At 42.1% G+C, this 25,092-nt stretch overlaps 1 protein-coding gene across 1 annotated transcript; it reads left to right on the top strand.

The window, feature by feature from the left end:
- The first annotated feature begins 512 nt into the window (after nucleotides 1-512).
- LOC104666367 lies at nucleotides 513-23,760 on the top strand. Its single transcript, XM_030939704.1, is given in 7 exon segments — nucleotides 513-549; nucleotides 2,196-2,258; nucleotides 5,226-5,308; nucleotides 15,118-15,234; nucleotides 15,236-15,316; nucleotides 20,390-20,491; nucleotides 23,722-23,760. Coding segments are annotated over 7 exon segments (522 nt in total).
- Nucleotides 23,761-25,092: the final 1,332 nt, after the last annotated feature.

Raw genomic sequence — 25,092 nt, 5'->3', positions numbered from 1 at the left:
GCACTCCAGCCTGGGTGACAGAGCGAGACTCTGTCTCAAAAAAAAAAAAAAAAAAAAAAAGAATCACTAAGTTTGCATAAGTGCTTTGATTGTGACCTTGTGACCTACCGAGGAAGGAAGTGGAGAGGGTGTGTGGGAGGGAGGACAGCAGACGTGTAGACATGGCTTCATTTGCCTCCCACTGGGAATTTTGCCTGAGACTTACGGAGAGAATGGCCATTGGCAGAGGCTGAAAGAGTTGATTTAACAAATGGTTCTATGAGGCCTGATGTACTTGCTGAATTGTTTTGGGGTCATTGTTGCATTAGGATAGGGGCTTTTTTCCATTTTTTTTTTTTTTTTTTTTTTTGGTCAAATGTCGTGTTTCATGTTTCAACCAAGACTTTGGGAAACCAGGACTACTTGAAACCCTGATGGACTGCAGTGTTCAGAGAGGGAGGGAATAAAACCCTCCGGAAACCTCTGGAATTAGTGGCTAGGAAATAGCCCTCAGGTTGTTCTACGGACAGCCGATGTCCTGGACAGAGCCAGAGCCTAAGAACATGGGAGGTTTTAAGTCTCTAATCCATCTTGAATTAATCTTCGTATAAGGGGTAAGGAAAGGATCCAGTTTCAGCTTTCTACTTATGGCTAGCCAGTTGTCCCAGCACCATTTATTAAATAGGGAATCCTTTCCCCATTTCTTGTTTCTCTCAGGTTTGTCAAAGATCAGATGGCTGTAGATGTGCGGTATTATTTCTGAGGACTCTGTTCTGTTCCATTGGTCTATCTCTGTTTTGGTACCAGTACCATGCTGTTTTGGTTACTGTAGCCTTGTAGTATAGTTTGAAGTCAAAGACACATGCACACGTATGTTTATTGCGGCACTATTCACAATAGCAAAGACTTGGAATCAACCCAAATGTCCATCTGTGACAGACTGGATTAAGAAAATGTGGCACATATACACCATGGAATACTATGCAGCCATAAAAAAGGATGAGTTTGCGTCCTTTGTAGGGACATGGATGCAGCTGGAAACCATCATTCTTAGCAAACTATCACAAGAACAGAAAACCAAACACCGCATGTTCTCACTCATAGGTGGGAACTGAACAATGAGATCACTTGGACTCGGGAAGGGGAACATCACGCACTGGGGCCTATTATGGGGAGGGGGGAGGAGGGAGGGAGTGCATTGGGGAGTTATACGTGATATAAATGATGAATTGATGGGTGCTGACGAGTTGATGGGTGCAGCACACCAACATGGCATAAGTTTACATATGTAACAAACCTGCACGTTATGCACATGTACCCTAGAACTTAAAATATAATAAAAAAAATAAATAAATAAATAAATAAAATAAAAAAAAGAACATGGGAGGTTTTTTCGTTGTCGTTTTTGTTTCTGTTCTGAGACAGGGTCTCGCTCTGACACTCAGGCTGGAGTGCAATGGCATGATCTCTGCTCATTGCAATCTCTACTTCCTAGGTTTCAGCGATTCTCACGCCTCAGCCTCGTGAGTAGCTGGGATTACAGGCGCCCACCACCACGCCTGGCTAATTTTTATTTTTTATAAAAATGGGGTTTCACCATGTTGGCTAGGCTGGTCTCAAACCCCTGACCTCAAGTGATCCACCTGCCTTGGCCTCCCAAAGTGCTGGGATTACAGAGCCGCTGCGCCCGGCCAACATGGGAGGTTTTTAAATGGCTGTGTTTCCACAATGAACCGGTGAGTCTTTGAAGGCTTTGTATGACCAGGACTGGACACAAGTCAACCAGAATAATTTGCAGACAAGCTGTTTGTATGCAGTGGATCAATAGCAACCTGTTATAGCTTTCCATCTTTCTTTAAGGAAATGTCCTATCTCCAATACTACTGTGAAATTCTAGAGCATAAGAGAATAAAGTCTTGATGTAGGGTTTGGTTGGCAGCCAGAGCTCCACCCCACCACCTCCTTGGTGACAGAGACCCACTCGTGAGAAGGGTACTCTCTTCCCTGGTATTAGTGTTACCTAGTGTAATGCCTACATGACAAAGCTGAATTTCTATCCAATCCTAACTCTGTTACTCTTTAAGGATGCCTGCAATAAAATGTTCCCTTGGTAACCAGACCAGCTGAAACTGGTTAGAGCCAAGAAAGCCAACCAAATGACTTCAAGAAGACCTCAGGCTTCATTATCATCTCATTTCCATTCTAAAAATACCTAGAGCAATGGGAAATATTGGGCACTTCATCAGGCGACTTCAGGTGTATTTCTAGAGATTGTCCAGGTGAGTCAAAGAGCAAATGCCATGAAGTAGCCTCAGCCCTTTGGGTCATGAGCAACCATTTTTGAAATAATATTACATAGTTGTCAGAGTTTGAGCTGGGCAAGGGATTAGGCTTTTCTCCAACTTCACAATCAGATTAAGAGGAAACAAAGTGTTAGCAAAGTCTAGCACAAATTCTGCCATACACGTGAGTATTTGATAATACATATTATCAATCAGGAACATAGCGGTCCATACATTCTGTAGACTGTACGATACCCAGATCCTGTATCCTTGTAAGTGATCTAACCACACATTCTGTAATGGTCTCTGAGGTTGCAATAACAAAATGACACAGCCTGGATGGATTGAACAGCAGAAAGGTATTTCTCACAGTTGTGGAGGCTGGAGGTCAAAGACGAAAGTGTGGTGCTGGCTGGCTCAGTTTCTTCTGAGGTCCCTCTCCTTGGCGTGCAGATGCCACCTTCGCACTGTGTCCCCGCTTGGTCTTTTTTCAGTGTGCACATCTCTCATGTCTCTTCCTCTTCTCCTAGGAACACAAATCAAACTGGATTAGGCTCAATTTTTACGACCTCAGTTAATCTTCATTAGTGCTTTAAAGGCCCTATATCCAAGTACAGTCACATTGGAGGTTCAGACTTCAAAACATGAGGCTTGGCGTGGTGGCTCACGTCTCTAATCCCAGCATTTTGGGAGGCCAACGCAGGTGGATCACCTGAGGTCAGGAGTTCGAGACCAGCCTGGCCAACATGGTGAAACCCTGTTTCTACTAAAAATACAAAAATTAGCTGGGTGTGGCGACACATGTCTGCAATCCCAGCTACTTGGGAGGCTAAGGCCGGAGACTCGCTTGAACCTGGGAGGTGGAAGTTCCAATGAGGGGAGACCGCCTCACTGCACTCCAGCCTGGGCAACAGAGCAAAACTTCATCTCAAACAACAACAATAACAACAACCACAACAACAACAAAACAAAGACTTCAACACATGAGTCTTGGGGAACACGATTCAGTCCATAACACATGCCCTAAAAGAGTCCCGTGAGACAGCTATGACAACGTTCTAAAAGAAGAAATCCATCACAGTTGGTATCTGGCAACCAGAATTTGCCATCTCAGTGACTGGATGGAGTGTGGTTTAGGCATTTGACTTCATGTGTATTCCCTACAAGTACAGGGTGTGGGGTTTATGAGACGGCGAGACCTTGTTTTGCAGGTGTGGGGAGTGACTGATTCAGTTTATTCCATCCGCCTTTCTCGTCAGTGAAAGCCCATTTTCTACATCCATGTTGCTAGAGAACACACCACTAAACTTTCCAAGGAAAAAGCACTTCTAGACAAATTACACTAGCTAGTGAGCCCTCCAGTGTTGAGCAGACATAGAAAATGACAGCTGACAGGCTTTAGTGAGAACTTCTGGAGTGTGGACTTTCTGATTAGGCATTTGCTAATCAATGCAGGAATGTGAGTGTTTGATTACTGAAACTGCTACCCCTAGGAGGTGGATTAAAACTAATTACCTTCATAGAAGCAGAGAGTATAAGGATGGTTGCCAGGGGCTGCAGGGAGAGGAAAATAAGGAGATATTGGTCAAAGGGTACAAAATCTCACTTATGTAGGATAAGTAAGTTCTGGAGATCTATGTACTGCATTATACATAGTACCATAGGTAATAGTGCTGTATTATAGACTAGAAATTTGCTAAGGATTGAAATATTAAATGCTCTCACTAAACACACACACACACACACACACACACACACACACAATGGTAATTATGTGAGATGGGATATGTTCAACAGCTCGATTGTGGTAATTACTCCACAATGTATACTTATATCCAAACATCATATTGTACACCTTAATTGTCTACAATTTTATTTATCAGTTGTAACTGAATAAAGATGGAAATTTAAATAAAATATATACTCTTTTATATCACATCGACAGAACTAAAGAAGAAAGGTTCCAACATCATGACGTGAGCTGTTTTCTGATGATGTCTAAATCTCCTCGCAATTCCAACATCAGTTCCACTTTCCTTGAGAAAAGTAAACCAGAATCTTTGTTTGGCTGTAATGTTTCTGACAGTCTGAAAAAGAAGGGACTATCTTATTAATAGCATCCAGAATTTTAGTTTTGCATATTAAGAAAGGCGCTGAACACCCTAATCTCTCTTTTTATGTGGATTATGGACCCAGGGAATTTGATACCTATTCTGAGAATTTATGTAAAATCGAGTAATTTCAATTAGGTCTTTAAATTGAACAATGGTGTCAACACTAGCTCTTTCCCCCTAGTAAAATAAACAAAGGAATATTTAAAGAAGGAGGATGCTTTTGTGGTAGAAGTTTTTAATAAATTATTTTAGGCAGATAGAGAGAAAAAGAGGTCCTTGGGAAATTTTCATTTTTAAAGACGTTTCTTGTCTAGCTGGAAAGCCCCAGCTCTTAGAGCCAAACAGGCAACCTTTGATATGCAAATGTGAGCCATTAGAAACTAGGTCCACCCAAACATGGAGAATCCCTCTGCCTTCTCGCCCTTGCGCCCTTGCCCCAGGTGTTCCTGGCAACATGGCCACCCCACCCATCCCCAAGTGTGTGGAACATCATGGCGGCCTGCATTTGCATATTAAAAGACTAGGGTGGGAGGATCAGTTTTTTCCAGGGCCATGTAAATGATATGCCTGGTCAAACTAATCCCCTAAGCAAATCAGACACCACCTCCTCCAGCCTCTACATATGCCTGGCGGGTATCCATCTCACTTGGGGTTTCCTCTTTTGGATTTGGAGACCCCCCTGTCTGTCTCTGCACAGAGCTTCTTCCTTTTGTCTTCTCCCTTCCTTCTTGCCTATTAAACTCTCTGCTCCTTAAAACTACTCCACGTGTGTCTGTATCATTTTTTTCTAATTGGACTTGAGATGAAGAACCTGGTGTTCCTCCACGAATCGGAGCTGTATCGTTTTCATGGGCTGGTAACAAGAATAGAGAGTCATCCATAGCCACAAGACGCAGAACCTCTTCTGGCGAAACGGTCCTGCCTCACCCAGAGGTAATTAGTGGCTATCAGGGCAGACAATTGTTGTTGATGTTGTTCGTGTGCTAACTCATTTGTTAGGCTCACAGTACCAAATTTTATTTACATTTAGTTATTTTTATTACCTGGGAATCGTAATGAGGTTTTTCCTTCTGACCAATTAAAGCATCAAAAACCCACCCTCTTCCCTGCTGCTGTCGTTAGGAACCAGGAGGCACATGACTGGGGCTTCTCCAGTCCTCTTCACTCCATCCCTCTGAACATAGTGGCCACAGTTAAGTGTTGGGATTTTGAATAGGTTGAGCTGATTATTATGAATTTTCAAGAGGTGGAGCTGATTATTAGTGTGAGTTCTGGGACTCCTAAGAAGTTATCAGATACAGATACTACATTTTTTCCTCAGGTATCAGTAACATATGGATCATAGAAGCCTGAGATGGTGAGTGGAATCTGAAAATGAAATCTAACATTTACCAAAGACACAGAGAAGGAGAGAGAGACTGGATTCATTATTCCGGCCCCTACGTCTAGTCAGTCAGTTCTACTCTTGGGCTTTGTAGTTCTATTCATCAGTGACTTCTTCTGTTTTGTTGAAAGCAGATTGAGCAGGGCTTCCAGAAACCTGCACCCTAAGGAGCATCAGCTGGTACAGAGAACTCGGCCAAACCCACCACTGTGTTTGACTGTGAATGAGAGTGGGCACACGGAGAGGGCAGCCCACCAGGCAGGTGTGGCTCACATCACTGAGGAGCCCTTTTCATTCAAAGATGATCAGCTTATAAAACACCAGTGATGGGAAGTCCCAGGCAGGTCCCCCAGGACCTACAGCAGGGGCCAGCCAAGAATGGCCAGCCATCTCTCTACTGGGTCAGAAAGAAATAACGAAAGGGGCTGAACTTGGCCGTGTGAGCTGTCGGCATGGACACCAGACCAGACCAAAATCCAGATTCCGACGGCTGCTCCCTATAGCAGTGGAAACCCCCAACATAGAGAAGACTAAGCAACAAAGCAACTTCCTTACCTAGACCACTGGCAGCCCCAGTCCTTCTCCATCCCTCAGATTACTTGGTTACTGGACATTCGCTTTGACTATGCTCCATTCGAGAAAGTTAGAATGAAAATTTGGGTAAATAGTGAAGGAATTCAAGGAAAAGAAAATGCACCCACCATGTTTACGTTACAATACCAAGCTGGACCAGACATTTTCTCATTCAAGGATGAATGTGTTACTGGGGGTCCTTGCTCCTAGAGCTCCCAACATGGTGGCGGCCACTTCCAAGGTGGTGGCAAGCCTTGTGTTCTCTGACCTGGGGTTCTTGGCCTCACAGATTCCAAGGAATGGAATCTTGGGCCATGCAGTGAGTGTTATAGCGCTATGAGAAGCCGTGGGTCATGGAAGAGAACTATGAAACCCACTAACTAGTGTTTAGCTCCATTAGGACGAACCCAGGCACTTAGCCGTGTGGGAACAATGGCGAGCCTTTATCCCGATCGGGAGTGGCAATGGGCACCTTGCTGGATCAGGAACACAGAGGACACCCTGCTGGATCCAGAGGGATGGAAGTCAGCCACGGGTATGCAATGGCGGCCAGCAGCAGTGGTGGACGGTGAGCAAAAGCTCAGTTCCAGCCGTAACAAACACAGACCAGAAAAGTGCAGTTGCAAGATTTAATAGAGTGAAAACAGAGCTCCCATACAAAGGGAAGGGACCCCCAAGGGGGTTGCCGTTGCCAGCTCGAATGCCTGGGTTTATATCCCGATCATTGTCCCTCCCGCTGTGCTCTCAGGCAGTAGACAATTGGTTATTTCTTTACCTGCTGTTTTTGCCTAATTCACATTTTAGTGAAGTCTCTTTACTATCTGATTGGTCGGGTGTGAGCTAAGTTGCAAGCCCCGTGTTTAAAGCTGGAAGGGTCACCTTCCCAGCTAGGCTTAGGGATTCTTAGTCGGCCTAGGAAATCCAGCCAGTCCTGTCTCTCAAATGGATGTGGGCCATCAGAAAGTTTCACCAACATGACAGGAAGGAAAATATACAGCCTTAAGATGCAATGGGAGATGTTTCAACAAGGATTTTTACTAAAGGAAACTTCTTTTTTCCTTTAGTGTAAAATTTCTGTGAACCCAGAAAATCTGAGACAGGTCTCAGTTAATTTACACAGTTTATTTTGCCACAGTTTATTTATTACACCAAGACACGCTGGTGACAGCCTCGGGAGTCCTGATGACATGTGCCCAAGGTGGTCCGGGCACAGCTTGGTTTGACACATTTTAGGGAGACATGAGCTGTCAATCAATATACGTAAGAAGTACATTAGATCCATCCAGAAAGACAGGGACAACTCAAAGCAAGCTTCCCCCTCCCGCACTGAGAGCTTTCAGGTCACAGGTAGGTGAGAGACAAACGGTTGCATTCTTTTGGGTTTCTGAGAAGTTTTTCCAAAGGAGGCAATCAGATATGCATCTATTTCTGTGAGCAGAGGGGTGACTTTGAATAGAATGGGAGGCAGGTTTGCCTTAAGCCGTTCCCAGCTTGAAAAGGCCCAAGATATTTTCCTTTCGCGTTGCTTAGACAGCCCAGACTTTATACCTACAAATAGGCTGGCCCTGTGGGGAGAGGTAAGAGAGTTTTCATTCTTTTCACTGAGGCACCTGAGCAGCTTAGGTGTAAATACAAATATCGTCTTTGGCCCACAGCTATTTTGGAATTGAAGGAATTAAGGAGAAGAACCTGGGAAAAAATGTAAGAAGCTGAAAACAGTAAGTTGAGTGACAGTGCTCCATTTCTCCAGTCTCCTGTGTGTATTATTAAAGCAAAAGGTTGAGGTAGATGAAAGCATTCACTCTGGCCCAGAAACTCTCGTTCTTGTGACAGTGAATAAGTCTCATGAGATCTATAGAGAGAGTTTTATAAAGGGGGGTTCCCCTGCACATGCTTTCTCTTGCCTGCTGCCATGTAAGACATGCCTTTCGCCTTCTGCCATGATTGTGAGGCCTTTCCAGCCACGTGGAACTGTGAGTCCATTATCCTCTTTTTCTTTATAAATTACCCAGTCTTGGGTATGTCCTTATTAGCAGCGTGAGAAGAGACTAATACATCCCCTCCACCCCCTCTCTTGCCTGATTTTTCACCAATATCCTGTCTTGAAGGCTTCACAAAGCATAAAATTGATTCTTCCAAAGGCATGGGTTATATATACCATATAGTTAAGAGGAAAGAGAAGGTAGGGAGGAGAGTGTTTTCTCAAAAATTAGCACATCTCAGAAAACGTGTAAGAAATGAATACAGAGATACCCAGAACATCTGCAGTGAAGCTTGTTTAGAAACTTAATCAGGAAAGTTCTCCATGGAAAGAATTTCTGGAGTCAGGCAGGCATTTTTTTTTTTTCCTCCCAATAATGGTGCCTCTTATTCCAGAGACAAATGGAATTTTTCTTTGGGGTTCTAAGGCCAAGGTGAACTCCATGCCTTAGGATCAGGCATTGCCATTAATGTCAACAGCAAAGACGGATTTATTATTAATGCTTCCATAAATATTTAAAGTTCAGAAGTCAGACAACTAAGACAACCCTTAAAAAATCTCCATGCTGTCAAGCTAGCACTTAGACATTTTCCCTCTTTGGTTACCATCGTGAAAAAAAAAAAAAAAATCTCAAAATAGCTACAAAATAGCTGCACCGGCGGAGTGCGATGGCTCCCGCCTGTAATCCCAGCACTCAAAGTATCAATAATTAACATTAAAAATGGATTCCAGAAGTCAACTTCTGATTATTAAGGTGGCTTATTTAGCTGGCTTATTTCATCCTGGTGTACCCTTTCTCCCATTTTTTTTTTTCTTCTTTTTTCTTTTCTTGCTCTCTTCAAGGCTGGCCACAATGCTCTGTCATAATCGGTAACTGTTTTTTGTGTGTGTACTTTAATCCTTTTCTGTGCAACCTCACTTAAGTCTTTGGCAGTTAATTAGCAATTCAGATGCAGACCACCTGTAACGAGCTCAGCATGGAACAGGTGCTCCATGAATATGAACTGTTATTATATACATATGCATGCTTCAAGAAATAGCCGGCTCTTGACCTGCATGGTGGCTCACGCCTGTAATCCTAGCACTTTGGGAGGCCTCGGGCTATGGGTGGATCGCCTGAGGTTGGGAGTTTGAGACCAGCCTGGCCAACATGGTGAAATCCAGTCTGTACTAAAAATACAAAAAAAGAAAAAAAAATAGCCAGGTGTGGTGGTGCCTGCCTATAGTCCCAGCTACTCAGGAGGCTGGAGCAGGAGAATCACTTGAACCCGGGAGGTGGAGGTTGCAGTGAGCTGAGATCACAGACTGGGTAACAGAGTAAGACTCCATCTCATAAAAATAAATGAATAAATAAAAAAGAAATAGCCAGTTTTAGTAAGAAAGTGGAACTTGTTCTTTCCCTGAAATCATTGTTGGTTATTCTCTGATGAAGAAATGTTGAAATTCAAAACATGGTTCACAGAAATCATAGTAAAACAAATACAACTGCAATTCAGCCCACTCAAGTGGACATTTGAGGAGTTGAGATGATGCTGATGAGTTTCACAGGGCAAATTGTGAGCTCACATATTCTATAATGTCCAGTATGTTAGTTATTTGTTAGTTCTGACGTTGGCTTGAAAGTAATAATGCCTCATTTTCAGTATTTCTCTATATTCTGTTTGCCACATGCATTGCCTTTTTCAAGAGGCTGTGTAGTGTAGTGAATTGACTTTCCAGATCTGCCATTTACTGTCTGAGGGATCCTGGATAAAGCATACAGATCTTCTAAGCCTGGTTTTCTCACCTGCACCGTAAGAACTAGAACAGCACCGGCCGGGCTCGGTGGCTCACGCCTGTAATCCCAGCACTTTGAGAGGCCAAGATGGGCGGATTACAAGGTCAACAGATTGAGACCATCCTGGCTAACATGATGAAACCCTGTCTCTACTAAAAATGCAAAAATTAGCCGGGCGTGGTGGCACTTGCCTGTAATCCCAGCTACTCGGGAGGCTGAGGCAGGAGAATTGCTTGAACCAGGGAGGTGGAGGTTGCCGTGAGCTGAGATTGCACCATTGCACTCCAGCCTGGGTGACAAAGTGAGACTCCATCTCAAAAATGAATAAATAAAAAAGAACTAGAACAGCACCTGTTCACAGGGTGAAGCACACAAAGCATGGTGCCTATCCAGAGCCCACAGTTATGAGGCCCTGTTACTATTCTTCATGATAGTCGTATCACCAGCTTATTTTTTAACCATGCTAAGAAACAAGTTGCCAGCTCTTTAGCGCGGCGGCAATACCCTCCGTGCTAACACCTGCCCATGTATCCATGAGTAGGTGCAACTCTTCTATTTTCCTGCTTACTCCTTTGAATCCCAAAATTTGGTACCATTCAGGTACTGCCTGCGGCCATGCCATTCCATGCCTTGTCTGGAAGCCACTCCTACTGTTGTCTTTGGGACACTGTTACTCATCCTACAAGGCCTCAATCAAGAATCTTAGGAGGTCGTTGGTGCCTACCTGCCCAGGGCAGAGACCACTAACCCCTTCTGAGAGCTGCCACAATGCTGCTTTCTAACATGTCTACGCTAGCTCCTCACAGTGTGCTGTGATTGTTGGGTGACAGCTCTGTTCCTCACAGTGAATGGGTGCCATCTGCAAGGGATACCACATGCCTTTCTTGTCCTTGGATCCTTAGCGATCAGCAGTATCTGCCTGCCTCTGGTAGAAACTCAGAGGCTTACTGAGTGGACTTACATTGACAACTAATATTCTCCAACTTTCTGTTTGATCCTGCTCCAAGGCTTTTTCCTCCTTTTTCTTAGCAGTGTTAGAAATGCTTGTTTCTTGATGTTGCAAAGAAGTAGCATTTGAACATAAATATAATTTTCTTAGCAAGACTGTTTTTTACTTTCTGCAGAAAGAGTACACTCGCCAGCAATTTTGCCACGAGAGGACACTGAACACAGGAGACAGGGTCATTTATAACCTGACGCGTCCACCCTGCTGCTATGTCCATTTTCTGTTTGCTGGAACGGGACCTCACATTCTGTGTCTGTCCCGATTGGCTAGTTAGTAACTTAGAATTTTTTAAAAGAGGCAAAGGCAGAGGAGAACAAAGGAGGGCGGAAGTAACTTTTGGAATGCTGAGAAAGATAAAAACACCTCCAAATAAGGAAGAGGAACAGGCTACGACCTAATGCTTGCTTGGTCCAGTATAAGTATGCCAGGGGAAATATTTAGGCTAAATTGTGGGAGCTAAGAACGTAAAGTACACTGATTTCTTCATTAAGGCTAGCAGATATTTAAGAATGTTAGCACAGGTCTTTGAATAAAGTTTGCTTCTAAGAGAAGTTACTATTTATTCCTAGTTAGATGGGGAGGAAAGTCTCTTTGAAGAGGAACCTCTACTTTAGTTTTTACAGCAGCGTGCACCCCATCCTTCCTCTGACCTCATGGAGGAACCCGGCCCAACCTGGACAGTCTTAGCTGCCTATTCCCCCAGGATAGATTCAGGATAGGCATGGAAACCGATCCAGGCCTGAGACTCTCTCTAGATTTTTAAAAGTTTAAAACTGGAGTGAAAGCCTTGCCACCAGAGACAAAGGCTGGAGAGAGAGATGGGTGCTGTTTAACCTTGTGGAGAAGACTTTGCTGTGGGAACAGAGGAGTCCAAACCAAGACCAGACAAGCTGAGATCTACAGGGAGGAAGACAAAGGCACTGGCTTCGTTCTAGTCCTTGGGACTCAGGTCCCTGCCTTCCCCACCTCCACCCCCAACACCCAGCCTCCCAGAAACAGCCCCAGACAACTTCTGCTCTCACTTGGTTCCTGCTGCAATTCTGTCCTTAAGATGAAAAAAAAAAAAAAAAAAAAAAATCCTAAATGATAGGATAAAACTCAGCCACCAACTGTCAGTGTTTACAATCTTCAAGGCATTGTTCTTTATTACTATTTTATTTATACTTCCTCCAGATCATGTATTTAGTAAATCTCCCCTCCCCGAGCCCCACTGCTCATAAAAGCTGAACCTAGGATGTGGATCCAGCAGCAGTCTTTTCAATGCAGGGTATTGAAAATATTTCTATTCACCAAATTGACCCCCTTGTCACAATCTGAAGCCTGAAAGTAAAATGTAAAAAGTATTTGAAACTGACTTGTAGGAAGCTGAGGGAGACATTAATATACATCAGACTTCTTAATATCTTCAAAATGTTTTAAGGGGGATTTTCTTTGTAATAAGCCAGAGGGATTATGTTTTTGTTGTAAAGAAGAATTAGATGAATGAAAACATTTACACGAATGCTTTGAACTTTAAACAACCTGTGTTCAGTAAGCTGAAGTCATATCATAGTTGTATTTCTTAAAGAAAGTGATTCACACAGTATTTTGTAAGTATTGGTTAATAGGAGGAACGGAAACACAAGAAAATCACTAGTAATAAGTACACTGAAGATGCAATTTATGGGATATCATTAAAATGCAATTATTCTGTCTCCTTGAGCCCTTCAATTTTCTCCAATGAGTTAATCCTTCCTGTAAATGGATGAAAATTTCAGCTAGCCCAGGACTTGCCACCACCTCTCTTAGGGTCAGTAGTAGTCCTGTGTTCCCCAAAAAGTTGCAAACAGTCTAAATTAGAATAATCAATTCAAAATATCGTGGAAAATTTCCAATACAATTCTACATTAAATTATTTCCTTTCCCAGCTCTAGCTGGAAGACTTTGGCAGGAAATGGTGGAAAAAGTTTCTCTTCTCTCTCCCCTCTCTTCTTTCCAGGATTTCTAATCTTTCCAGGGTTGGTGAGGGGGAGGGGAAGGAAAGGGAAGAAACGACACAAAAGAGATAGGAGAGATTGTGACATACTGTCTTCAGCTGGCTTGAGGTCTCTGGTCTGGTGGAAGTTTCAGTCTGATTCGTTCTCTGGGCTCCTGGAAGGTACCCTGTCGGGCATTCAGATGGCGATCCCCCTGAGCTATGCGTAGTGTACTTCTGCAGACCCCTCCTGAACCTCCACAACTGCTTTTATTTGTTCATCCACCCCACTCTGACTCTGCCCAGGCTGCATTGCCCTCCAAGGGTGCCCTTTCAATGGCTCCAGGCTGGTTCTCTGCATGGCTAGAGGACCACAGAGTTCTGATTGCCTGGCGTAACTCCCAGCCTTGTCTATTTTTTATGCATAATTATCAATAGCAAACATGCTCATATTCAAACACATCTCTCTTTGGACAATAAATGCCAAATGTCACAGTCAGCTCAGGACTTACCCATTTCTGGTGCACAGGACATGAAGCCTCCTTCCTCCAGTGCCTTCTGAGAGCCCAGGTCCCTTCTAAGATTAGAAGCACCTCCCAGCTCTGATACCCAACAGGAAACCAGCCCTTCTGGGCCTCACACATCCTAAGCAGGACTCAGATCCCAGCCCACAGTGCCCATGAGTTTCAAGATTGCCTTTAAACACAAAGATGACTCTTCACCATGCTCTGTCCAAAGAAACTTTTTCTTGCTCACTTCTCTTGACACTTCTCTGTTCTAGAAAAGGGGGAGATCCTTTAAGCATTAAAGAACCACTTTTCAAAGGTTTTGTTTGAAAATCTGCCTTTTGATTTTGTACCTGATTTTGGAATTCTTGATGCTTTAAAAAAAACTTAGATGTTCATACCTTGCCTCACATGGTTTTGTAGCATGAAAGGATAATTAAAGCACCAGCATTAAAACTCAGTCCTTAGCAAGGTGTTGTCTATGATCTCCTTAATCTTCACAACAAGATAATCTAGGATTGTCTGCTGAGGTCAGCAGCGGAACCCAATGGAGTCAACCCTGCAGGCAAGAAGGAACACGCGTGGCTTCTCCAGTATGCCGGATTCATGATAAGGACTGGACAGCTTCTTACCTATTTGTGTGTTGTTTTCTCTTTCATTAAATTTTTGGTCTAACTCAGTGACTTTCAACACTTTGAGAGGCATAGTTATTACTTAAAAGGATTATATACACAAATACATGCATACTCTATAATTTACAGTTGATTTAAAGGAATTTCAAGAGGAATTTTGACCTCCAATAATTTTCCTCTTATACGCTAAATGTGGAAATGAGATATGTATTTAACATATAATTAAATTTTGCCAGATGTATGAAATCTTCTGTGAAAATATTCTAAAATAAATGAAATGCCATCCCTTCATTTGTACTAAAATGTATTTTAGTCTGATGAGAGTGAAGTTTATATAGACTGATGATTCAAAGAACTATGATTTTTACAATTATAATTTTAAAAGCAAATATCTATCAAACTATGATAATACATCGATTTTCTAACTTATTTGTCTATATGAGCTCACTTTTTAATAACTAGTTTTTGCTTTATTCTACAGTTTGCAGACAACTCCAAACTCCACACTTGGATTTTCTCTTCTGCCTTTGTTATTCTTTAAATATCTACACTAACAGAGGCTATTTCTCCCCCAAAGAGACCATTTTTCCCAATAGTACATGCAGGTGGACCCTTACCTGGCACACACAGGCCCTCCTGGCCCTCCAGCACTGGTACTTGGGCTCTACCATTTGACTGCACCCATGTCTGTCTGTGCTGGGGCTCGTCCTGGTCGTGTCACCCCTGAGGTGTCCTTAGGGCACAGGGATGCCAAAGAGCCTCATGTGATCTGTCAACTCTGAGTAAACTCAAGAGGCTCCTTGGGGTGCCCATTAGCAGTTTTTGGAAGGTGTATCTAGGGGGACAAACTCAGAAAGGGACGAGGCACATGGTCCATCCCTGCCTTAGATGGCTGCTTTTCTATCAGGCTGCACTGTCTCACCGGCCAGGTGGCCGAGGAGGCCGTTGGAGGACCACAAAGCTGCAAGTGGCTTTCCTGGGGCCTGCAGGTAACAGCTGGAGGAGGCTTGGAAGGGCACCCACATTGGGTCTCACAGGAGTCTGCACCCTGCAGGTCACGCTGGCATTAGCCCCTCATCCTCTGCAGTTCATCTCGTCCAGGCGAAGACAGCTAGCTGGCCTCAGAGGGTGAGACACAGCTCGAGGGTAAAAACATTTTTACAAGACATGGACACAAAAGTGGCCTTTACTTCTGGATAAGCTTTTAAAACTTCCCATTCACACGAAAAGGTGTACTTTCTGTGTGCCACCAAGAAACCTACACTGAGTAAATGGACTGTTTCACTTTAATCAAGTTCCAGAATGAGGGTCCCCAGCTCTGAAAAGCACTGTTGCAGGAGGAGATTTGAGGGTGCGTGCAAAGCAGTGTTTCTAGAAAATACCAAAGGAAACGGACATTACTCCAATGTGGACTCCCGCTTCCCAAAGCTGCTGCTGCATCCCCAGGGCGGAGGCCACGTCGTCCAGCTGGCTGCCGGAACCTCGTCATGCTCCTGGAGTGTGTGTAGCAGGTGTCAGCTGAAGTCTTCCATGCTCTGCCTGGAGGTTTTGGATGCTTTCTTCAGGATCCTCTCCATTTGTTCTGCAGATTCTTGAAGGCCACCTGGGCTGGGGTCCGCTTGTCCCGGCCACACCTGCTTCTGCTCCTTCATCTTTTTGCTCATTCCATCACTTCCTTGAGTTTCACCTTGTCTTGGCCTTTCTTTTTCTTCTTCTGCTTGGTTATGCTGAGCTCTGCGATGCTTTTAAGCTTCAGGGGTCTTTTTTGGGTCTGCTCGTGGGCCACCATGACATCCGCCTGCAGTTCTGTGGGTGGACTATGTATTAGCTCATTTAATCCTCCTAACAACATTATGGGGTAAGGGCTATTATGCTTTCTATTTGTATAGGTGAGAAAACAGTACTACAGAAAGTGAGCACCTTGCCCAAAGTTATGCAGTAAGTGAAAAAACAAGAATTCTAACCCAGACAAGTAAGTTCTGTAAGCAAATGCAGCTAATAGAGATATCAACCAGGTGTTCAAAGGGTTATAGTTACTTCTGGAAGTGAGGTGAGGCTGTGTAATAGCTAAGAGGTGAAACTGGTTCTCCAGGGTAGAGACAAGAGGCAACAAGAGAAGGGATTCTGCAAAGAAACCAGCAATAGGGGGGAACACGGGGATGGAGAGCAGCCACGAGTTTACCTACGTTGAATTTGGAAAATCTGTGCATAGAAAGATGCAGGGCCCACTGGGCTCGGTGGCTCACACCTGTAATCCCAGCACTTTGGGACACCGAGGCAGGCAGATCACATGAGCCCAGGAGTTTGAGACCAGCCTGGGCAACATGGTAAGAACCCATATCTACAAAAGCTACAAAAATTAGCTGCGCATGGTGACATGCACCTGTGGTCCCAGCTACTTGGGAGGCTGAGGTGGAAGAATTGCTTGAACCTAGGAGATGGAGGTTGCAGAGGGCCATGATCATATCACCGTACTCTAACCTGAGCAACAGAGTGAGACCCTGTCTCAAGAGAAAGAGAGAAAGAGAGAGAGAAAGAAAGAAAGAGAAAGAAAAAAGAAAGGAAGAAAAAAAGAAAGAGAGAGAGAGAAAGAAAGGAAGGAAGGAAGGAGGAAGGGAGGGAAGGAAGGAAGGAGAAAGAAAGAAAAAAGGAAGGAAGGAAGGAAAGAAAGAAAGAGAAAGAAAGAAGAAACAAAGAAAGAAAAGAAGGAAAGAAAGAGAAGGAAAGAAAGGTGGAAGGGAAGGAGGGAACGAAGGAAGGAAGGAAGGAGAAAGAAGGAAAAAAGAAGGAAGGAAGGAAGAAAAGAAAGAAAAAAGAATCACCCAGCTCCTTTATTCCCCAGACATTCACTGAGCACTTAGTGTGTCATATGCAGGAGTTTAGGTTGAGGGTCCTGGGAAATGACACAGACAAGACAGTCTCCTCCTTCATTGAACTTGTATGAGTGGGGCGGACAACAAACAAATCATCCAGGTCATTTCAGATAGCGATGAGTGTTTGGAGAGCACTAAGCAGAATGATCTGAGGTTGCAAAGGGCATTGCAATGCCTGCTGGGCTCCTTACCCCTCAGGACCTTTCCACCAGCTGCTCTCGAAGGCTAAAAAACCTTTGCCCTGTTGCTGCAGGGCCAGATTCTTTTCATGCAGGATTCCTTTGGCTAAACTGTCACCTTGTCAAAGAGGTCTGATGCCGACTAAACGTTCTCTGTCACTGGATGTGCAGAGAGAAACCCATTGTGGCTGTAGGGATGGAGGAAGGAGAAGAGCACGAAGTGGACAGCAGAAGCAGGAGCTGTCACACAGGCCTGGCCCATCGTGGTGGAGAGTTTGGATTTCATTCTAAGCAAAATGGGAAGTCATGTTGCTTCTAAGCACGAGAACAACATGATTTAATTTATGCTATAAATTAACCACTTTGCCTGCCCAGTTTCTCAATTAGATAGTTGAGATATATAGATATATAGGTTGGTAGGTAGGCAGGTAGATAGACAGACAGACAGACAGACAGATAGATGATATGTAGGTAGATAGGTAAATAGATAGAGAGATGAATAGGTAGGAAGGCAGATAGATAGATGCATACATACATAGACAGGTATATAGGTAGGCAGGTAGATAGAAAGAGACAGATGTATAGGTAGATGTGTAGGTAGGTAGATAGATAGGTGTATAGGTAGGCAGATAGATAGATAGATAGATGGATAGATAGATAGATAGATGTATAGGTAGGCAGATAGATAGATAGATGGATGTATGCACAGTTGGATGGACAGATGGACAGAGGGATGGAGGGATGGATGGCTAGATAGATAGATAGATAGATAGATAGATAGATAGATAGATAGATACATACATACATACATACATAGACAGGTATATAGGTAGGCAGGTAGATAGATAGATATATAGGTAGATAGATGTGTAGGTAGATAGATAGATAGATGTATAGGTAGATAGATGTGTAGGTAGGTAGGTAGATAGATAGATCGATAGATGTATAGGTAGGCAGATAGATAGATAGATAGATAGATAGATAGATAGATAGATAGATAGATAGATAGATAGATAGATGTATAGGTAGGCAGATAGATAGATAGATGGATGTATGCACAGTTGGATGGACAGATGGACAGAGGGATGGAGGGATGGATGGCTAGACAGACAGATAGATAGATAGATAGGTAGATAGATAGATAGATAGATAGATAGATAGATAGATAGATAGATAGATAGATTTATGAATATAGATACCTATCTGTCTCTCTCTAGCTAGAGATAAAATAGACAAGTGGCTTGATGCATCAGTAGCATTGAAAGACACCTCGAATGTGACCTTACTTCGAGGTGATGGAATTTCTTTTTAAGCTCAACTTCTACTTCCCTTCTGAGGAAGTTCATACTAGGGAGCTGCTGCAATAGATGCAACTTTAAACTCTAATATCCCAATAATGCAAACACACTGATCAACTCAGCAGGATTTAAGGTGAGATCTCTCCTCAAGAAGAATTATGAGAAACATTTTAAATTCTTAGCCATCAATTTCACTGCCAGTCAAACTCCATTCTCAGAGGTGAAAAAAATGCCCAGCAGGTAATTTTTGAAGTGGCGAAACTGCACTATTTCTATATTTACAAGCAAGCCACATTTGAAAGGATTGTTTTTTTTTTTTTTGGCTCCAAAATCCTTTTTTGGCTCTGTCCACCATTGAGCCCATAACAGGATTTATAAAGTGGAGAACCGAAAAACTTACATAGATGGAGAAATACAGATTTAGATACAGATGTAAAATATATAAAGTAGATACATCTGTAGAATACACAAACACAAATATGAATGAACGTATAAATATAGAAAAGGTATGAATGTAGATATAGAAGACAGATACAGGAGAGATAGGCAGGTAAATCAATAGATAGATGATAGAAGATAGATAGATAGATAGATAGATAGATAGATAGATAGATAGATAGATAGATAGATGTGAATGCATAGAAGAGACATAAATGTAGATAGAGAATGGATGTCATTTTTGTGCTTACGAGCCCAGCCATTCACCTGCCCCTTTATCTCCCCCCAAAAGAGCAATATTGGGGAGTATACAAATATTATAAATAAAGCAGATAAAAGTAGAAAGATGTTAAAGTCTCAGAGACAATCACCAACTGCTAAAAGATTCTCAATGGAAAAAAAAATCTTAAAACAAAAAGCTGTGTTTTGCATTAAATTAACCGGTTTAATTATCCTGAAAGATTTACAGACCTCACCCACCTGTCTTAGAAAGAATACTCCATAGAGATATTTGGTTACTACCTGGTTCCAACTCATTTTCCTGGGTCAGAAATTGATTTCTAATTTTAAGAATTGACTTCTCTATTGCAAGGTCCATGTCACATTAATTTATGCTGCAACTTGTAGAGATTTCTTCTCCGTGGCACGTGAGCCATTTGGACTCTTTTTTTCAGAGAGGAGCCTGCAAACCAAGAAAGATATGTGTAAGTGTTCCCGGCATTTTACACTAATTCTCTTGCAAACATTTTGCTGTTTGTGTTCTGGGTGTGTTGTTATCTGCTTGGATAGTTTAAAAAGTATTAGCAGAAAACATATGTATTTCTAACAGGGACCCAAATGTCAAGCCTTGAGGTGAATGTGTACAAAATTGTGTATTTTTAAGACACTATCATACGTATTAAGTATAGATCTGTGGTTTACCGGAAAAAAAAAGTTCATAGATATCCAGTTCTCTAAATTGTCCTTATAGGAATGTCCACTGGATGAGTACAGAATGTTCTAAAGTATAGAAATTAGACGACAAAACTTGTTAGAGAATCTCAGATTAAGAGAATACTCAGAAAATGCAAAGGAGACGAAAGCACTATTAGAAGTGATATGAGGCAGGCTTTAAAGGGAAATTTTTCTGGAACAAAATCCATGTTCTGGAAGTCAGAGAGTGTAACTGAAGATGAAATAGTCATTTGGAGAAAATCAGAATTAGAGAATGCTATTATTTGTTTTAGACAATATTTATCTATTTGTTTTTTCTATTGATTTGATTGAATTAAGGAGATAAATATTGATTTTTTTACATGCATTCTGTCAGTGTGGACACTGACGCTTAAAGAGACAAGGTCTTGCTTAAAGTCACACAGATAGTAAGAGGCAGAGAAGAAATCTCACCTTGATTTGTTTGATCTCCATGCCTAGGTCTCATCCGCTGAGCGGTACCTCCTCCCGATTGAGCACATCCCTGGTGCCGACTTTTTGCTTGTGTTCACTTTGAGGATGCATTGTGGGCCTGCAAGAAATGTGAAAATGCAGTGTCTGCTCTTCAGCATCTTACAGTCAGGTTTGGGGTCAAAAACCTAGAAAGGTACAGACCCTGAAAACAGCATCAAGTAATGCCAAAGTGAGATTCCAAAGCAGGGTTTTAATGAGCGCACCATAGAATGTCTTAATATTCAGGGCTTTAGGAAATGAATCATATGCATAAACATCTTAGTCTAAAATAAACTTCTTTTCAGACCCAAGAATAAAGACTTTGCTATTTCTGTCAACAGAAATTAATCCATATCTGTCTGAGAATTCAGAAGCTGGTGAAGCATTGATTTTGCAATAATAGGGAGCTCTTACAAATCACCAACTGTCATTAATCAACACGAATTCTTTGCTCTTATATTTTCATTTCAAAGGGTGAATGCATTTTAAAGTAGTATAATGTGTTTTATTCTATATCTAGAATGTGACTTTTATGCTTCCCTTAAGATATCTTTACTTTTCACATTAAGTGTATAAAACTGATAGCTCATCAGATCTAGTAAATTATTTTATGTATAATTTTATACATAAAATGTATAATTATTTTATGTATTTTATGTATAAAATGGTATCTAGTAGGTGTTTCATCCATGTCTGTAGAAGAAATTTATTCAACAAATTTTTCTTGTTCACCCTCTATGTACTAGGCACTCTTATACATGTTGGAGATATGGCAAAAAATAAATAACAAAGTTCCTGAGAGTTGATAATATGGTGGAAGGGGCTATAAACAATGAATTATCAGGTTGTGATGACTGTGCCGATGTATATAAAACAAGGCAGGGACAATAGAGAGTGAGGGGAAGTGCTTGCACTTGATTTAGTTTACACAGAGAAGGCCTGTCTCCCAGGTGATGTTTGAACACCTGAAGAACATGAGTGAGAAAGGCGTGGGTCATCTGGGGAAAGTAACTTTCTGCAGAGGGAATAGCAAGTGAAAAAGTCCTAAGGAAGGAGGATGCTTGGTGTGCTTGAGGAGCAGAAAAGAGGCCAGCAAAAGAAGAAAGGGGGAAGGAAGAATGAAAGAGACGAGGAGACGCTGATTGCAACCTTGTACATTTGTATAGAATGCTACGGTCGGCTTGCTCCTGAAGCCTCTCTTCAGGAGTGAGGAGAGGGAGTGATGGCACATCTGAAAAACCTTTCCTACATCCCTTGGGATGTCTTTACCCCTTCTGGCTTTTGAATTATATCACTTAGGATACCTTGACTGCAAGACATGGCACACCTAACAAACAGGTTAATGATAGTTATGGTTGCTGGGTACTTAACAGCAAATGCAAAGGCAGGTCAATGCAAGTTGTGTCCACAGATCTCTGGCGTCATCAGGAAACCAGACTTTCCTTTTCAATCGGGGTATTTTGGGATTCTGGCTTTCTATTCATTCTTGTCTCTTCAGGGTCAAATGTGGCTGCCGAAATTCCAGATATCATGTCCACACCTGAAAACTTCCAATCTATAGTGAGAGCAGCACAAAAATATTTCCGTTGTGCAGTTCTCTCTCTCTCTCTTTTTTTCTGGACATGGTCTCACTCTCCTACCCAGGATGGAGTGTGCAATGATGCAATCATAGCTCATGGCAACCTCAAACTCCAGGGCTCAAGCAATCTTCCTGCCTTAGTTTCCCAAGTAGCTGGGACCACAGGCATGTACCACCATGCCCCCTTAACTATTTTGGTATTTCTTCTGTAGAGACAGGGGTCTCACTATGTTGCCCAGAATGGTATCAAACTCCTGAGCTCAAGCGATCCTTCTGCCTCAGGCTCCCGAAGTGCTTGGGTTACAGACAGGAGCCACCATGACCAGTCATCTCTCTCTTTTTAAAGAGAGACAACTATTTCCCAGAAGTAGCTGGCAGACCTTCTTTTATTCTTTTATTACTTTTTGGCAAGTCAGCCAAGAGAAAAATGGCAAATAAAATGGTATTCCACTGATCAGTTTATTGCAGTTATAATTTATTGCGTTAACCCATAATTCAGGCCCTTACATTGTGTCTAGTACTTTTCTAATCACTTTATATATAATGTTATTTATTTCACACTATGGCACCCTTAGGTAGGAGCTATTATTATCCCAATTTTGCAGGTGACAAAACTGAAAAACAAGGAGTTTAAATAGCTTACTCATAACAGAAGAAAATAGATAAGCCAGGCGCGGTGGCTCAAGCCTGTAATCCCAGCACTTTGGGAGGCCGAGATGGGCGGATCACGAGGTCAGGAGATCGAGACCATCCTGGCTAACACAGTGAAACTCCGTCTCTACTAAAAATACAAAAACTAGCCGGGCGAGGTGGCGGGCGCCTGTAGTCCCGGCTACTCGGGAGGCTGAGGCGGGAGAATGGCGCAAACCCGGGAGGCGGAGTTTGCAGTGAGCTGAGATCCGGCCACTGCACTCCAGTCCGGGCGACAGAGCGAGACTCCGCCTCAAAAAAAAAAAAAAATAGATAAAACTCAGGACGTCTGTCTCCAGATGAGGGTGCCACAGAGGGTATCAACTCCCTTTAGGAAAAGAGTTCAATGATCAATGGGTTAAAAGTATCTACATTCATTTCATAGAGGCTGCATTTCCAAGAAAAAGTAACATATAAGGCAATATGTTAGCCCAAATAATCAGTAGAAAAGGAGAAAACATTATTCTTTATAACATTAACATTACAAGATATTAATTAACATTGCTAAAATACTTTGGAAAATTATTAGGCATTACCTACTAAAGCTGAATATATGTACACCTGACAACCAACATTTCATCCTTACATATTTGCCAACATGAATGAGAACATATGTTCACTAAAAGACAGGTTCTAAGATTGGTTTACTATTTAGTTATAAGTCATTGCAAAATCAAATGCTTTGAAAACTGCAATTTTCTTGCTGAGAAAAAGAAATTAGGCAGTGGAATACTGAAAAACTTTTAAAAATAATGTATGTCTATTTGTCATTGTATTCAGGTACCAAACTGTATGTAGTGTGCCTTCTGACGACCAATTTAATCTCCATGGGTTTTACTAAAAGTTGAAAGCAAAGCAAACACAAATCAAAATTTTAATTTATAATCTTTACCAATGGAAACTGTATATTTCACTGTCCATTATGTTGCCCTACTCAGTGGAAGATACTCAAATCGAATTACTTTACTGTTAGAGTAAGATTAATTAGTACAATGAATTTATCCACACTTAGCAGGGTCACTTGTCAGAAATCTTTCACTTTTTGTTGCAGCTGTTTGAGGCTTTATTAAATTCAAATTCCAGCTGTTAAATCAAGGCTCTCAGACTCCTGCTGCCTGGCCAGTGGAGAAATCAAGTTTCACATATGGCTTTGGGGTTTCTCTCTGTCATCAAGTTTCACATATGGCTTTGGGGTTTCTCTCTGTCATCCTGGTCGACGTGTTCTCTCATTTTTCTGAAGTCTGGGACCTCAACACAGACATCTGGGTGAAGGCCTTGACAGCAGGGCTGGTGCAAAATGAATTGTCACATCACACCCAACGTTCTCAACCTTTAGAAACTATAAGTAAGAAAAACACCTCAAACGCAAGTATTGCATTTTTACATTCTCCTCTCAGATTTCAAGTGAAGTGTCTTTTTATATTCTGTGTAGTTAGCTGATCATTTCTCAGCTGCTTTAGCCATTGATATTTAAAATTTCATCTCACCCATGTGAGTAGAAGTTCAAGACAGAATCACATTTTTACACTTTGATATTCTTATATAGAGATATGAGGGATAGAAAACTGTGCACCCACAAACAGGTCTCTGAATCCTTTCTGATACCCTGACCTCTTTTGTTACCTGAATTGGGGAAATCTATTATGCCTTCTTATCAAAAGTTGAATAATTACTCTCAACACAGGGTCAGCAAAACTGTTATTTCTTTCAGTCTGAGGAGCTTGTACATTGGCTTAGGAAAAGTCCATCAGGGAAATGGGGACACATATGCCTAGACCACACTTACGTTAGAAATCCAGTTGGCTTTTTGTAAGCAAACATGAAGTAATCTAAAAATGGACACACCAAAAGTAGTAGACGATCTCTCTTGACTCCTGACCCCGTAAAATTAAGTCTTTATGCATATCTTTGTTTTTAGGAAACATTAAAGATTGAATAATTCAAGGCACTATGCTTGGTGCTGAAGAAGGTCTAAAGAGGTCTACACCACAGAGGCTGCACCCACTCCTCAGCCTTCCTGAGCCACACCATTGTCATCTCTACAGCATCCACCTCTCTTGGCTCTTGTAAGGATTGAGACATGCCACCAGGCTTCCTGTAAGCACTGAACAACTGTGAGGCTTTGATGCTGTCCCATTGCCATACTAAGGGGCAAGTTTTCTGGACTTGCCTAGACCTTATAGCAGAATAAGTACTTTTACTTCACTGAACAAAGTTTAGAGATCCTTTTACACCATTGAACAAAGTTTAGAGATTTGGAGATTATTCGTTTTTAATTTCTATGGATCTGCTTATACTTCTCTTTTGCAAATTGAAACATCATAGAAGATTTTTTGGAACTTAGGTTGAGAGTTGTACATGGCTTCAAAGTTGCTGTGGAATTCTATTTCCATGGGGCTGTCTGTCTATATAACGGTCATGT

The sequence above is a fragment of the Rhinopithecus roxellana genome, chromosome 10, assembly GCF_007565055.1.
Source record: "Rhinopithecus roxellana isolate Shanxi Qingling chromosome 10, ASM756505v1, whole genome shotgun sequence".
NCBI classification, from domain to species: Eukaryota; Metazoa; Chordata; class Mammalia; order Primates; family Cercopithecidae; genus Rhinopithecus; species Rhinopithecus roxellana.
The sequence above is the reverse complement of the archived record's forward strand: the minus strand, read 5'-3'. Positions and strand labels throughout refer to the sequence as shown.